Source organism: Vigna umbellata, chromosome 1 (genome assembly GCF_029865625.1).
Source record: "Vigna umbellata cultivar VRB3 chromosome 1, Vumbellata_1.0, whole genome shotgun sequence".
In the NCBI taxonomy this organism is placed as follows: Eukaryota; Viridiplantae; Streptophyta; class Magnoliopsida; order Fabales; family Fabaceae; genus Vigna; species Vigna umbellata.
In genome coordinates this window covers 10,828,586-10,844,424 of record NC_142165.1, presented here as the reverse complement: position 1 = coordinate 10,844,424, position 15,839 = coordinate 10,828,586, and the positions used below count along the sequence as shown (strand labels likewise).

The 15,839-nt window shown below is 30.5% G+C and overlaps 2 protein-coding genes across 2 annotated transcripts in view; both read left to right on the top strand.

Annotated features, from left to right (window-relative positions):
* Window positions 1-15,839, top strand: part of LOC148204605 (uncharacterized) — a 79,661-nt gene that overhangs the window by 5,826 nt on the left and 57,996 nt on the right. The gene's annotated exons all lie outside the window — the stretch shown is intronic.
* Window positions 85-1,776, top strand: LOC148204606 (protein FAR1-RELATED SEQUENCE 6-like). The gene is made up of 3 exons (XM_088094329.1): window positions 85-1,296; window positions 1,411-1,503; window positions 1,599-1,776. The coding sequence occupies exons 1-3, from the start codon at window positions 139-141 to the stop codon at window positions 1,704-1,706; spliced, it is 1,359 nt and encodes a 452-aa protein (XP_087950455.1). The 5' UTR covers window positions 85-138; the 3' UTR covers window positions 1,707-1,776.

The following is a 15,839-nucleotide window of genomic DNA, read 5'->3' as shown; positions in this document are numbered from 1 at the left end:
TGGCTCTTTAATTCATGGCTTCGGTGCATGTCCAACAGACCACCCCAAGGAATTGTTACGGATCAGTGCAAAGCAATGAAGAAAGCAATAGAAGTCGTGTTTCCTAACACTCGTCATAGGTGGTGCTTGTGGCATATAATGAAAAAAATACCTGAGAAGTTACAAGGTTATGCGGCTTACAAAGATATCAAGCGACAACTTAAGCAAGTTGTCTACAATTCTGATTCAGTTGATAGTTTTGTTTATGAATGGGAAAGGATGATAACAATTTTTTCACTACAAACGAATGAATGGCTTTCTTCACTTTATGAAGAACGACAGAGGTGGGTTCCTTGTTACTTGAGAAAGACTTTTTGGGCAGGCATGTCAACCACTCAAAGAAGCGAGAGCATGAATGCATTCTTTGATGGATATATTAACTCACAAACAACTCTTCAAGAATTTGTTAAACAATATGACAATGCACTACAACACAAGACAGAAAAAGAGAGCCTAGCTGACTTCACATCATTAAACACAACTCTTCCATGCGGGTCACAATCACTCATAGAGCGACAATTCCAAAAGCATTACACACATGCTAAGTTTGCAGAAATACAGTCCGAATTTAGAGGTAAAATTAATTGTTTCGTTGATGGTGTTGTGGTACAAGATAATTCATTGTTGTACAATGTCATGGAGGACTCCATTCATAACGAAATAAGGGAAGAGAGGGTATTCATGGTTACATATCAGCGAGACACAATGGATGTTAATTGCAGTTGTTTGCTTTTTGAGTTTAGGGGCATTATATGTAGACATTCTATATGTGTTTTGGCACAAGAGCGAGTAACAGAGCTTCCTGCTAAGTACATACTCACAAGATGGTGTAAAAATGTCCGCAGAAAGCACACGTATATTAGAGCATCATACCACAACAAGGAAAAGGATCCCCATATTGAACGGTATGATAACTTATGCAAGAATTTTGGAGATATTGCTGAGATTGCCTGTGAGTCAATACACTTGACACAATTATTGGTTGACAACCTTAGTTCCTTTGTCAACAAGCATGGATTACAAATTTCACCTTCACCAAGCGTCAACAACAATAGCCACACACAAGAAGAACACCTACATGATAGTGAAATACGCCATGATGTTGACACAACTATATACAATGTTCAAATCCAAAGCCCAAAATCTGTGAAGCGAAAGGGTCGACCTAGGACAAGAAGGTTGAAATCCACAACGGAGAGAATAACAAGGAAGAAACCATCAGCAAAAGCTAGTACTCTAACATCCATTGGTATTGTTGTAAGTATTTATTTCATTATTTGTTACTGTTATAAATTGCAATAAATATTTGGTGTTATTAAAGTTCTCACACTAAAGAAATTTAAACTACCTTCATATTCACTACTGATACAGGAAACTATGATGGAGGGACCAAATACAACATTCAGCAACAACATTGATGTGACACTGAACACACATTACACAACACCCAACTCAATTGGACCGGTAAGATTCAATTGCTTTTTCATAGTTTAATGATTTCAAATTTACTACAACCTCCATATATTTTAATCTCATGCATTGGATGTTCTGTCATGTAGGCATCAACTGTGCAATCCTCTGGGTTCATGTCACTGTTGACATCATTACACAATGACATGCAAAACACGCAATCATCCACTAGTAATATTGACAATGTATTTGGATAACAAAGTTTACACTTACGATTAAGTTCCTGACATGTATGTTGAGGAAGATTTTTTGGTCATGTGAAAGTGTGAGATGTCGTTAAAATGAATGTCATATTTATGCAGATTGTAGAAATATCTTATATTTATACTTTGCCAGTTATATCCATTTCAAGTCTTTTGTTTTTGTACAAATTGTCAGTGACAACCAACCACAAATTTTGAATTCAATAACCACATAATACAGCAAAAAACCAGAGTAGTTTAAATGACCAAATAATTATTATGCATAACACCATTCCATTTAAACACGTCATTTGATGCCTCAGTCAACTTTTGATATAAAAGTAATTAAAATAAGGTTTATCAATTTATTGTTATACGAAATGTTTGTCACAACCAACCACATATGTTTTATGAAATAACCACTTACTGGAGGAAAAAATCAAGTGTTTCACAGGATTGACTGAAATCAATTTTATTTTTTATTTATCTCTGACGAAGCAGCAATTTTAGTTTTTATTTTTCTCTATGAAGCACAAGGTTAATATAAACCCATAATTTAATATTAACTTTTAAGATGAATGTTCAATTTTTCCTCTAACTTTTAATTATTCATTTTTCATTTAAAAGTCAAATTATATGCAACCAAATAAAATTTTACCTTTTATAATAAATGCTAAGGTAATATAATTAAAATTAGAATGACTGAAACGAGTTATATTAAGTACAAGCTTTGGTTTACATAATAGTAACTCATAAGTATAGAAGTTTTTACATAATAGTAACTCATAACTATAGAAGTTTTTAATTCCATTTGTCTTATAATGAAAAACAGCTAATAGTGATATAATAAAGAATTTTACATATATACTTGATCAGAATTAAAAATAAGATAAGTTCACCTTTTCTATATCTTTATAAACATTTAAGTATTTTGAATTACAAATGGTTATAGAGTACGTCCATGTATCTGAACTTAATTGAAAAAAAATGTATTCAATTGTCATAATACTAATATGTATAGTTATTTGATTTGATGTCTATAAGGGTATTAAAGTATTTCATAGCTGCTATACAAAAATGAATTCATCGTTATTCTCTCTTTTCTGTTCCATTTTTCTTAGTCTGTCACTCTTGACTTATATTATCTTGGTCGAAAATTGTGTTAGTAAAATTAGACCATTGAGAACTTGTTCATTCCCAACATAACACAAATCTAATGTGTATTTCCTCCAATCAAGAGAGTTCTATTTGCCACCCACCAAAATCAAAGTATGTGTATTTACTCGATTATAAATTTAACAATCAAATAAAACACAAGTTTCTAAACAACTTATCATGAAGGATGAATAATTTATGAAGCTAAGGGTGAGCAGTTGCAGGCCAAAAAAAATTATCAATGCAAAATTTGATGATAATTGGTTATACCAAGTTGCTAATATTTTTATCTAATACAATCCCTAATCTGGTATCTACAGCCATATGAATAAATATTGTTGCTTAAAGAACCGTTATATAGTAGTATACTAATTGGAATTTTCCAGTAACATGTGTAGTAGCTGCATCCTTTATACTTGACTCAGATGTTTTCATGGCACTGTCAGATAATTTGAGTTTTGTAAGGTTCCTTCTAAGGAATTGGAATTGCAACCCTTTAGGTTTTATCTTCCCAAGCAATTGCCATCTTCTAGGTGTAATCTGTCCTAGCATTTTCATTTGCTCCTTTCTGAACTTCTAAGTTGCATACCAGCTTCCACCCCTCCATCCTAAGGCATACCTGTATATCACCTAAAGTCAGAAGAACTCATAGCAAAAAGAAAATCAGAATGTTTAAAACCACTGATAGCAAAGTATCAAAGACAATAAAAGTCAATATGAATGGCTTATGAAACAAGCAACAACAAATCAACAGAGGAGACATGTTCACGTCAAACATGTACGCCAACACCTACAATCGATCAACATGTCAAATGCATGGCAGTATTTCCTTTCACAGATTAATACATTTTTAAGTGATTTTAACTGAGGCATCTTGTCCATATAACGAATAAACTTGACATCATACTGGAACAATATTCCAAATTCAAAAGCAGATCCACTAGAAGAATGATTTGAGTTTGAGAAAACAAAACCCAAACATAAGAAATGGAATGACACCTCCCCCCTCCCCTCCCTGTTTTCCTCCCACTGTTAAGCCTCACTCCTGCTCACCTAAATCGGAAATAGCCATCAAGTATGAACTCATTTTGGCACATACAAGAAAATTAAAGTGACAGATATTGTACCTGAAAAGACAATATCCAATCTTCAACGACATCTTTTATACTAATTATCTAAACTCAATGATATAATCTATTTGAAAACCCATCCGCCCAACCGAGTAAAAGAAAATAATTAGAAAGAGAAACAAATGCAATCCCTTTCTTAAACATATGTTCTTCTACTACTGACTTCATCTGAAACCATGGATAGATGTGAGTGCTTAACCATGAAACGCACCTACCTAAAGAAGAAGGACATAAAAGAACACGTATCAACAATAGAATGTAAAACTGACATACAAGACTGATAAGCGATACTATTGCAGGAATGACATAACCACTAAATACTTCAAATTATTTAAACAATGAATCCTTACCCTTTATTTGATTAGTGCCTGGCATTTTTCCTATCTAACCTTGTCCAAGGGGTTTTCAAAGCTAAACTTTTCACACGCTTCCTAGGTTGAGCTTTTAAACGCGTGTACATGTTAGATTTTTCAATATCCATGTCTTCATCACCTAAAACATCACCACTCTCTTCATGGACACTTTTTCCACCAGCATCAGGTGTAATGTCAAAAACCTTTTCAAAATTCGACTTCTCAACATCATCACCTTCCATTTGTAATTCTTTCTTAGAATTTGACTTCCCAACAGATGAAAGAAATACCTCATAATCTTCCTCTGAATTAGTGGTCCCAAAACCATCAACTACCATGTCATAATCTTTATTTGAATAACAGTTCCCAACATCAGCAGACTGTTGCCTCTTTTGTGCAGCAAACATTTGTAGCTTCTCTACTAATTTCTCAAGCTCGACAATGGATGCCTCTTGGTCACCAATGATAGCACGCAGACCTTCATTTTCAGCAACAATATCAGCTAAAGATTTCCTTCCGTAGTTCTGCTTCACTCTAGCATTATGATGACCATCTAAGGCTTCTTTAACAATTTCAGTTGCCATCTCTTCCTTGGTTACATATACCTCAGTAATCATCTATAAAAAAAAAGGAAACAAATCATATTAAAATGAATACAAATTACATAACAAGTAATTACTAGAAGCTATTTACAACTCGCTATTTACAACTCACTTCATTACACAAAAAGGCTTTTTGAACTTCTTCTTCACCAACCTTAACATGAATCCAATGAAGAATTCTAGGTAAACAACTTTTTCTTTTAGCCAACTTCTTCTGACCAAATAAAACATGTTCCATTGCCCACATCTGTTACATACAAAATTCAATTTCCATTAACTAACAATTATAAATTGTAACACAAAAAATTTTCTTACAACAACCAAAATATACCTGTAATGCAAATACACAACCAACCACATGAAAGTGTGATCTTTTTTGTCTCTTCCTTACACACAATGCAGCATCACACAAACTAGAAACCAAATACTCATAAATAACACCCCCCCAGTTATACTTTCCCATACATGAAAAATCATCTAATAATTCAAATAAACCAAAATGAACTTTTCCACCTCTATTTGGAAACAAAAACTCAGTCAACCCTAGCAACAAATACAATCTACAAACATCAGCCACTTCATCCCCTTTTATATGCTTTTGAAGCTCTTCATAAACATGATGTATAGTTACATCATTTGTATCAAACAATCTTCTACTATAACAATCAACTTCCTCCTTAAACAACTTAAACATGTCTCCATTAACCCTAACACCTAAACCTAAGCAAATGTCTAACTTGGTGAATGGAATAAAGACAGACCTAACTTCAAACCCACCCCTCCTCTCTGACCATCTACTACACAATTCTATAAGTAGTGTCCTACTCATTTTAGCTTCCACATTAATGGACAGTAGCCATCCAAAAGGAGTTCTTTGTATGAACGTCTTCTGCACGTCCGTTAATAATGTATTCACATGTGCCAAGTATTTTGTCCTGCATGAATGTCGTGCATAAACCTATATATCAAAGTAAACAATTCAACAAGTGAAATACACCACTTCAGGAAATCAATTTTAAACACAAAAAATCATCATGTCCATTCAAACCTGTTCTTCCATAATGATTGTTCCAACTATCTCTATGCTTTGACTGCATGTCCATAAAATAAAAAACTTAGACTTCTAGCCATAAAATATTTAACTGGAAGACATATATAGACACATCTCTCACAACAAAATCACATTCATAAACCTTACATAATAAGTATATTTTCAACCTACTCAATTTCATCTGCCACTCATATACCAAAAAGACATCCAACTTATAAGAACCATGGTGGTTGTGCATAGAAAATACATCCAACATTATTAAAATTAATTAAATAAATTTCACATTATTACAAAGCGTTTTTTTATATTACACATATACATATTTTAAAGCATTATCAAACAATAAATTTCATTTGTTTATATTAAATGAGATAAACTTGATTACAACAAATTTTATACAAATAATTACAAACGCATGGCCAATGCATAATTACAAATTTCAATTAATGGAAATAATTCCCATATTCTTTTTCTACATAGCAAAAAATCCAAGTCTGCACATTCTATCTAACCAGGCTCAATAATTATGATAGTTACTACCTTGAAAAAAAGGATGGAAAAGAGATATGCTATGTCTGTGATAAGGCATGCCTAAATTTTCTAAGTGCCTGACTCATCAATTCATGTGAGCATCACCCATTTCACCATCAACATCACCTTTAGGAACAAGTGCAGCCACCTATCATGAAGAGAATGCAAAAAGTTAGTTGCCAGTGGACGTGCATTTAAACTAATTCAAGAAGATGTTGATGACATTGTATAAACCATACACAAGAAAAAACAAAACAAAAGGGAGAAATGCATACAATGTTCAAAGAGGAACACTAAAATTGCTTTCATTGTTACCATCTGAAAACCAAACTAAACAGGTCTACAAATAAGGGTTTTCAGTTGATAAAATCCAAAAAGTCAAAGTTATTTTACTCAAAAGCTTCTAAATATTGGATGATTCAATGTGAGAAATACTCAAGCACTACGAAAATTCACTCTCAACAGCTACCTATTCAGGGGAGAATCCAAATGTAAATATTCCACTTCAATCAACTCCCTCGTTGGTTACAATCCTTAATAGGTATCCCTTTTTCATACATTGACAACCACCTCTAATAAAATGCATCCCTCCGAAAACCAGCATTGCATTTCGCACGCATCAGGCACGACACAAGTTACAAATCAAGCAAACCAGATTTGTCATAAATCAATATTAGTTTACAATACAGGACGATCAAATTTGTCAAACAGGGAAACTAACCAAAATAATATGCCAAATTAGACATTTAAACAAAATTTTCAAATTAGACAGAGATAACTCCCCAAACCGTCTTCTCTCAGTGCTTGTCAAGGATTGAGAATTTAGTGTTCTCCCTACCGCAACTCTCCCTCAGACCACCTTGCCCCCTTTAGTCTAGGGTTCACCAAAATGAAGCAAATACAAATGGAAAAATACAAAAATCATGACAAAAGAAGAAACAAAGAAGAACCATACACCATCCGATTAAGTGGCACCCATGGAGTCTCGTCTTCTCTATCAACCGAACCGAGGAGTCTCGTCTTATCTATCAACCGAACCCTACCACAGCACGCTCTTCCACTTCTCCGCTTCTCTATCACCCCCAACCCTAGCAAAGCACGAAGAGCTCTTCCAAAATGTAAAATTAGACAAACTGGAAAACTTAATACAGAGAACACCCTAAATAAAACGCAACGTTTCATTTAGAGGGAAAATGACAATATTACCCTTCTGTACATTCAAGAAATTTGGGCCCCACCCCGTGTCATTTGAATGTCAAATACTTTGGCCGTGTCAAAGTATTCTTTTTCTATCAAATAATATGTTTGAAGGAGAAGTTCCAAAAGCCATTGGAGTGTTGAAGTCTCTCAAAGGGCTTAACATTTCACACAATAAAATCACTGGTACCATTCCACTGTCATTGGGTAATTTAACAAATTTGGAATGGTTGGACCTCTCATGGAACCAACTGAAGGGTGAGATTCCCATGACTCTGACAAATTTGAATTTTCTTTCTTTCTTGAACCTTTCACAAAATCAATTGGAGGGAGTGATACCTACGGGTGGACAGTTTAACACATTTGATAATATTTCCTATGTTGGAAATCCACTGCTGTGTGGATTCCCCTTGTCAAGATCTTGCAAAGGGAATAAAGAAAGGTCAAGAGATTCAACATTTGATAAAGAAGAATCAGGATTTGGGTGGAAAGCCGTTGTAATCGGATATGGATGTGGGATGATCTTTGGAATAATACTGGGTTATAATGTATTCTTGACTGGAAAACCCCAATGGCTTGCAAGACTCGTTGAAATTGTGTTTAATATGAGACTGCCCAGAACAAGAAAGGGTGTAATTCGTTTGGGAAGAAATTAGTTTAATGTTTTATGTGTGTTCAACTGATTGTCTGTATTTTCTTTTTTATAAAACTTGTCTGTGTATGGAATGAAACCTCATTCCTGTGTACTACTAATAATAAAATGTATATTATCTTTTTCTACACGATAATGAGAAGTGTATTTCAATACATACCAGTTAATAGTAATTGTCTGCGCTTTCTCTTTCACTCTGCACTATCATTTTCTCTATTTCTTCTTGATTTTTCTTTTCTATTCTCCCCCTTCTCTCTTAAATTTTACCCTAATTTTAAAAATTTTTATATTTTACAATTAAATATTTGTTATTTAATTTTTTTATTATCTATGTGACAGGATTAATATCTCATTTCGTTATCTTTTTTGTTTATCTCTCCATGTTAACAAAGATCAAATTTACTATAAAAAATTTCAGGACTAGGAGACCATGGTCAAAGTTTGTGGAGTGAGAGTAAGGGTAGAAACTCTTATGCAATCAGATAAAAGACCTATTTTTTTCTCCTTGATCAATTCTTTAATATTGAAAATTGAAATTATTTTCTCAGCTTGTCAAGAATATTAAGATAAATTCATATTAAAATAATTATTTTCTCGACTTGTCAAAAAATATAAAGATAAATTCATTTTAAAATATATAAGTGATTGTAAATTTTATTTTATAAATTAATAATAAATCAACTTTATAAGATTAAATTAGATTTAAAGTTACGTGTTAATGTCGTAATCTCAATCAATTTTTTTAAGTTTTATTTTAATATCCAAGAATGGCATCAGCAAACCCTAATGGTGGAAATCAGAAGGTTATCTTTTTTCTCTTTCTGGGATACTAACCATCACCTCAGAGAATCTGAATGGCAAAATTTAGTTAACCTGGTCTGCTTCCGTAGAAGTTTGGTTTCTTGGACAAGGACACTATGATCACTCGGAGAAATCATCGGAGGAAATTTCAGAAGAAAAACTTATATGTGGAAAAAGGTTGATTATCAACTCAGTGCTTTTAAATGGCAATCTGATAGTGATTCTCAGAGTTTTCAAAACATGTCATACATTTTGGAAGAAGACTCAGAATGTTTATGGTTATGACTCAAGGGCGCTATGATTCTGCAAAAAAACTTGTCACCCTTATATGTGTAGTTAAGAAGCTGAAAACATATATGCAAGCTGATACTTTAGAAGAAATGAAGAACAAGATTATGAGCATGTCTGCCATCAAATTCTGAGTAGTAGAGAGCTCGCGTCAACGGAAAATTTATTTATTGGTCTTGTACAAGCTTCTTTCCGTAAACCTGGTGGTGATTCAACGGATGATATTCAATCATCTGCAATTGGGTGCAATCAAGGTAATCGGGAAGAACATGGCGGTGGAAGGTTGTCCTAATTAACGTTCACGCCGTAAAAGAATGCGCTCCACTCAAAGTTTGAAAACTTATCATGTTATCATGTCTTTGAGTATGAGATAAACTGATGTGGAAGGAGAATACTTACATTGTGTGCATTTGAGGTCTCCAACAGTGTTAGTCTTCCAGCGAATAATCCATTCATTAGGAGGGATTAACTTACATTGGTGTAAGTTACCAACCATTATAGTATTATTTTGGAGGACCACTAACATACTCTTTAACATGCTTCTTCTAACACACACTTTAGAAATCTTTTAAGAACTACAAAATCAAAAGGTAAACTAAAAAAAATGTAATTTTCAGTCAATAGAACGTTTCTTCAGAAGAATGAATTCGAGGGTGGGTTAATTACCAGGATTTATTTAAGTATAATTTTGCTGAAAATTTATCGAAAACCCATTATTGGATTAATAGTCTTAATCATATACTCAACATTTGCAGAATATATATTAGATTGATCTATAATTGTTTGATCACTCCTTCACGTGTATAAAAATGGCGCAATATATACCTTTAAAATATATGAAAATCAAGATAATTTAATTATCTTCTTATTATTACAATTTTTCCAGATTTGACATGTAACGTATGTATATGATTACAAATTTAATAGATCAATGACGAACACATCTGATTTATTACTATTGATATCTAGGAATAATTGTGATAATTGTAGTTCTAATTGGTGGAGTCCAAAATTATGAGTAATAACTACTTGTATGCATAGATATAAAATTGGTTTATAGATTGTATTTCTGATGTTTTTGCAGTATTATGTTGCTCAAGAAGATTATTTCTTCCAAAATTATGAGTTTCATCAATTGTAATAACTACTAGTATGCATAGATACTGGTTTATAGATTGTATTTGTATTTTAGACTTTGTTTGATGTATATATGATTATTGAATTATTGTTTTGAAATTTATAGAGTTGTAGGATGGTGTTGAGAAATACGAAGGAAAAACAATACACAATTACAGAAGTTATCAAAACTTTGATGCTTTGGACCTTTGATACAATATTGGGCATTCTATTGATTTTGTGTGCATTTTTTGTTTTCAGGACGAACTACATCATGTTAGGGAGAAGTATGTTTGTGATTGGATTTTGCATATTGATAATGTGGGAAGGGATGAAGTGTTGCAACATTTAGGGCTATTGTAGATGTTGTACAATAGGGATTCTTGCAATGTCATTTCTAATTCTTTTAGAACTATTTCAGAATGTATTAATTAGGTGTGTATTTGTTAGAAATGTTCAAAGAAATTACATTTATTGATAATGAACTTTGAGATTCTTATATATAACAACGATATTAATATCATAATCATTCCATGAATATGTAAAATAAGTGTTAAAAAAAATATTCTACACTTCAAAATGAATGTCACTTCCAAAGTTGATCCTGTACAAAACATTTGCTTAAAGTCCACATTTATTTAATCTTTGGTACCAAAACAGTTTTGTCACCAAGAGTTTTAGAAAAAATAGTTTCTTCATTATGAAGTACGGTATAAATGTCATATTATAGAATATTTAATTATATATATTTAATTATTATTGTTTAATGCTAATTATAGAATATTGTAAGTAGTAGACAAATTCTATTAATGTAAAAAATTATTTATATATAACCTTTGTAATTAATTGGTATATTGAAATAAAATAATAAAAAATAATTTGTCAACAACATTAATTAAAGTTATAAAATATTTATTGAAGTCAAATTTATATTTATTCAATACTAAATGTTTTTTTTTCTTTAAATATCCATTTCAACATGAATTTTTTTAGAAATTTCAAATCTTATTTAAACATCATTTTATGGGGAACATAGAATTAAAAAATTGTCACTAGTTGGAAGTTGTCATTTCTATTAGAAAGTCCTTTAAACGAATACAAAACATGGAAATTTCAAACATAATACTTAGCCATTACTTGTTGGAAATTGGTAGTCATTTTCACAACATAAGACTTAAATAGGAAATAGGAAAATAAATATGAGAAAATATAGCTTTGAGTATATTTTATCTCATAACTAACGAAAGACACCAAACCTTTCCTCTACGTATGTATTTACAAATATCTATAAATTATTTAAATTTTTAAAATAATAATTGAAAAGATAAAATTAAAAAAGAAAATGCATATATATAATTATAAGTATAATTATAGATAAAATAAATTTTACTTTTATTAAAATAAAAAATATTACAAATAATATTGTGTAACTAGTTTTTTATTACGAGTGATCATTTAAATTTGAAAAATGGTTGATAAAATAATAAATAATTATTTTATAATAAGCACTAATTTGAATTTTAAAAAAGAATTACTAAAATGATAAAACTGAACAATAGTATTTTCATTTTTGAATTATTGTTTAAATTTAAAAAATTGTAATTAAGAGAATAAAATTGAAAAAGAACAAAAAAAGCCCCCAAAAAAATATATCCTCTTTTTATTATAAGAAATACTAATTATAATAGTAGTATATTTTTAAAGTCTTGATATTTAAAATTAATTTAAATTCTGATTCATAAACAACTATACTTTTATTAATATTTAAAATTAGTTTAAGTATTTATAACTTTTAATTTGTAAGATAATTTGTAATTTAACTAAATAATTAATTATTTTCATCTCTAAATTAGTTATTATTTAATATATTTTTTTACATGTTAACATTATTCCACTATTATATATTAATGTTAGAAAGTCTTTAGACCTTTAAATGGATAGAAGACTGGAAATTTAAAACATAATACTCTCATTTCTTGTTGCAAATTTCTAGCCATCTTCACCACATAAGACTTAAATATGAAATATGAAAAATAAAAAAATAGACAATTCCATAAAAATAAAAATCGAGGAAGTAGTTTGATGATAAACTAATTATAAAAAGAAGTCATAAAATTATAAAAAAAATCTTTATAAGAATCTTTAAGGACATAGCTTTGGATCATCATATATAATTCTAGTTTATTTAGATATAATACAAAATCTTAATGTCCAAATATCTAGAATTCTTAATTTGAGATTTTCAAAACCTGAAAAACTCAAAACTAGTGTCGTGGCGCTCAGTTCCCCTAAAAGGGCACTCATGCACTAAATCTCTGGACAGGGACACTCAAGGGATGTTTGGAGGTGCTCAGGCTAGCTCCTCTGGCAAAAAAGGCGCCCAGAGGGCTTCTAGGCATGATGTTCTCGAAAAAAGACGCCCTGTACTAGAATTGCACTTTGTTGCTTCCAACTCAAGGAATTATAAATATACCTACAAAATAGCAAACAAAGATTAAGGAAAGTCCTTACAACCTCTGATTGACAATGAACTAAGAAGAAAGATTGAAACAAACATGTGATGGGAAAACTTACTCGAGTGAGGAACAAAAAACATAAGAGAGTTGAAACTTATTTGCTCTGTTGCAAAAACTGATCGGATAGAAACGAATACTTCGTAATCGTGATCAATTAAACATCTCATGATAGTCAAAGAGATGATGATTCATGAGTTATAATTCTTAAAGAGATGGCAAAGAGTTTAAGAAAACCGTGTTTAGAGAGAAAAGTGAGAGTTTAAAACAATGACATGAGTTTAAAAAATTATATTTATTTAATTAACTCCTTTAAATTTTATAATACTTGATTTCATTATTTTAAAACACATCAATTTTAATATTTTATTTTCTAGGTTCTTACCATTCTTATTTGTATGATATTACTGCAGAAACATGGAATAATCTATACCTAACATTTAAAGTCTCAACAATAATTTAATTTTGATAAACAAGAACATTAATGTTGTTAGACTACTGATCCTTAGGCTGGTCTTCTCGTGCTCCAATTCTCGAAATTAAAATTGAATGTAATGTAATACAAAAAAAATACTTGTGATGAAAAAAAAAATTGTTCAACAACAAAAATAAAATTTTTGTAACTAAATGTTTTAAAAATAGAGTATATTCTTTATAGTTTATATTATTTATAATTCTTTTTATCTTAACATGTTGCATGCTATTAGATATTATTTGGACTCCTATTCTAGTATTTCTGAAAGTTCATAAACCTTAACGTACAATAGAAGTTGGAAAATTGTGACACAGTACTTTTATTTATTTGCATTGAAAGTTTCTACCTGTAATTCACGACAAGAATTAGGATCACATTTATTCGATATTCATAGTGAGAATAAACATTATTAATATTTTTTCTTTCACCCACTGAGCCTCTCAGAATGAAAAGCTGAAAAGTTTTAATGCTTTCCTCTGACCAGAGTATCTTCCTTATTTCTTAACCAATAAACTTTAAACAAAAATATATTACTAACAAGTGGATTAGTATGCATTTGACTATATGACTAATACATAATTATCAAAATTCTATGAGAGTAAGATTGAATTACGCAAAAAAAAAAAAACTAACTATAAAAATATTAATAGAGTAAGATTGTCTTACATGGTCATCTCCATTAATAAAAAATATTGAGGTCAAATTAACGTATTTACTCAATATTAAATATATAAACACTAAATGTTTTTTTTCCTTTTTAATACAGATTCTTCTAGAAATTTCAAAAACTTATTTTAAACATCCTTTATGACATTTTTAGTGGTGATGGTGAAGATAAAACTAAAAATTCTCACGCGCTGTGATTTCTACTAGAAAGTGTTTAGACTTCTAACTGGATGTAAGACTTAATTCCCAGATAATACTTCTTTTCTTTTTGGAAATTGGTGGCCATCTTTTACTACATAAGACTTCAATATGAAATAGGAAAAAAAAAATGAGAAAAGTACATAAATATAAATATTTTTATTAAAATTAAATTTTTATTAGTTAGTAGTTTTGAAATTATTTTTAAAAAAATTATATTAATTATATTATAATAATATAGTTTGAATTAGATTAAAAATAATTTTAAAAGTATTAAAAGTAAAGTTTGAAGTGATAGATGTGTTAAATTATATTTAATTTAGCTTAATCAATAATCAGTATTATTTAATTGGTGAAACCACTTCGAAAGTCTCTATTTGGGTGGATTTTTTATCGGTTAGATTTCCGTCTTATTGGTTTCGGCAATTTAGTTCTTAAAAATAAAAATTGATTTAATTGAGTTTTTTCCGTTAAATTGATTTAACGGAGTTAAGTTTTTTATAATTTGGAATATTGACGTGATCAGTTTTTTATATGTGACATTCACATAGCTTTATAGGTGTAATTTGATAACATTAAACATTTTAAAATTGGGATTTGATAGTGAATTTTAAAACGTGTTCAATCTAAAAATGAAGAATTAGAGATTTAGAGTTAGTTCTTCTTAAAGATTGGTGAGCAAGGAGTCGAAGGTTGAAATCACAGGTTGAAGTTGCACAATGATTACATCCTGAAAGTGCTAAGTTTTTATCCTGAAAGACATTTCATGTCAAAGTGAGGAAAGAGATCACCAATTCGTGGACTGTTATATAAACACATTATGAAGCACTGGATTATATTTAGCACTGAACTAATATTTCAGTATGAGAGAAAGCTAGGTAGATAGTTTTTTGCTGTGTCACTGACCTTCTTTTCTTTCTCTATAAACCAAGAAAGAAATAAAATATATATTGAAATACAACCTTTAGATCACTCCCAGAAGATTTATCAGTCATATTAGCCATTGCTCCAAAATCAACGTCAGGTGCCAAATCTTCTTTTGCTAGAATGATTCTGAGAATTTTTTTTCTCTATTTAAAGCATATAGCAAATTAACCATCACTTTACATAATAAAAAAGAAATACCTGCGTGTCCAAAGAAAATTAAAAAGTTGGAAATGAGATACTTATAATTCAAGTGAAGAATGACTATCATAGAAAATAATCACAAAAACAATATGACCAATTCAGTAAAGAAAAAGCTACAAAACTTCAATGGAGATGAATCTGACAGGATTGACCATGATTTGAGGTACAGCAGAAATTCAAGTATGCAACCCGTTCTTTTTTCCCCAATCTACAACTGCATATGTGAAGGGTCCAAATCTATTAATACATTTTTTTTCCTAATTGCAGCGCTGCTACACTACTTCATCTCCAT

Excerpts from the sequence above, each read along its gene's own strand:
- LOC148204606 (XM_088094329.1), top strand. The coding sequence starts at position 139 with ATGAAAAAAATACCTGAGAAGTTACAAGGTTATGCGGCTTACAAAGAT. Across the intron at positions 1,297-1,410 it reads TAACATCCATTGGTATTGTT|GAAACTATGATGGAGGGACC; the intron begins GTAAGTATTTAT and ends CTACTGATACAG. Across the intron at positions 1,504-1,598 it reads CACCCAACTCAATTGGACCG|GCATCAACTGTGCAATCCTC; the intron begins GTAAGATTCAAT and ends TCTGTCATGTAG.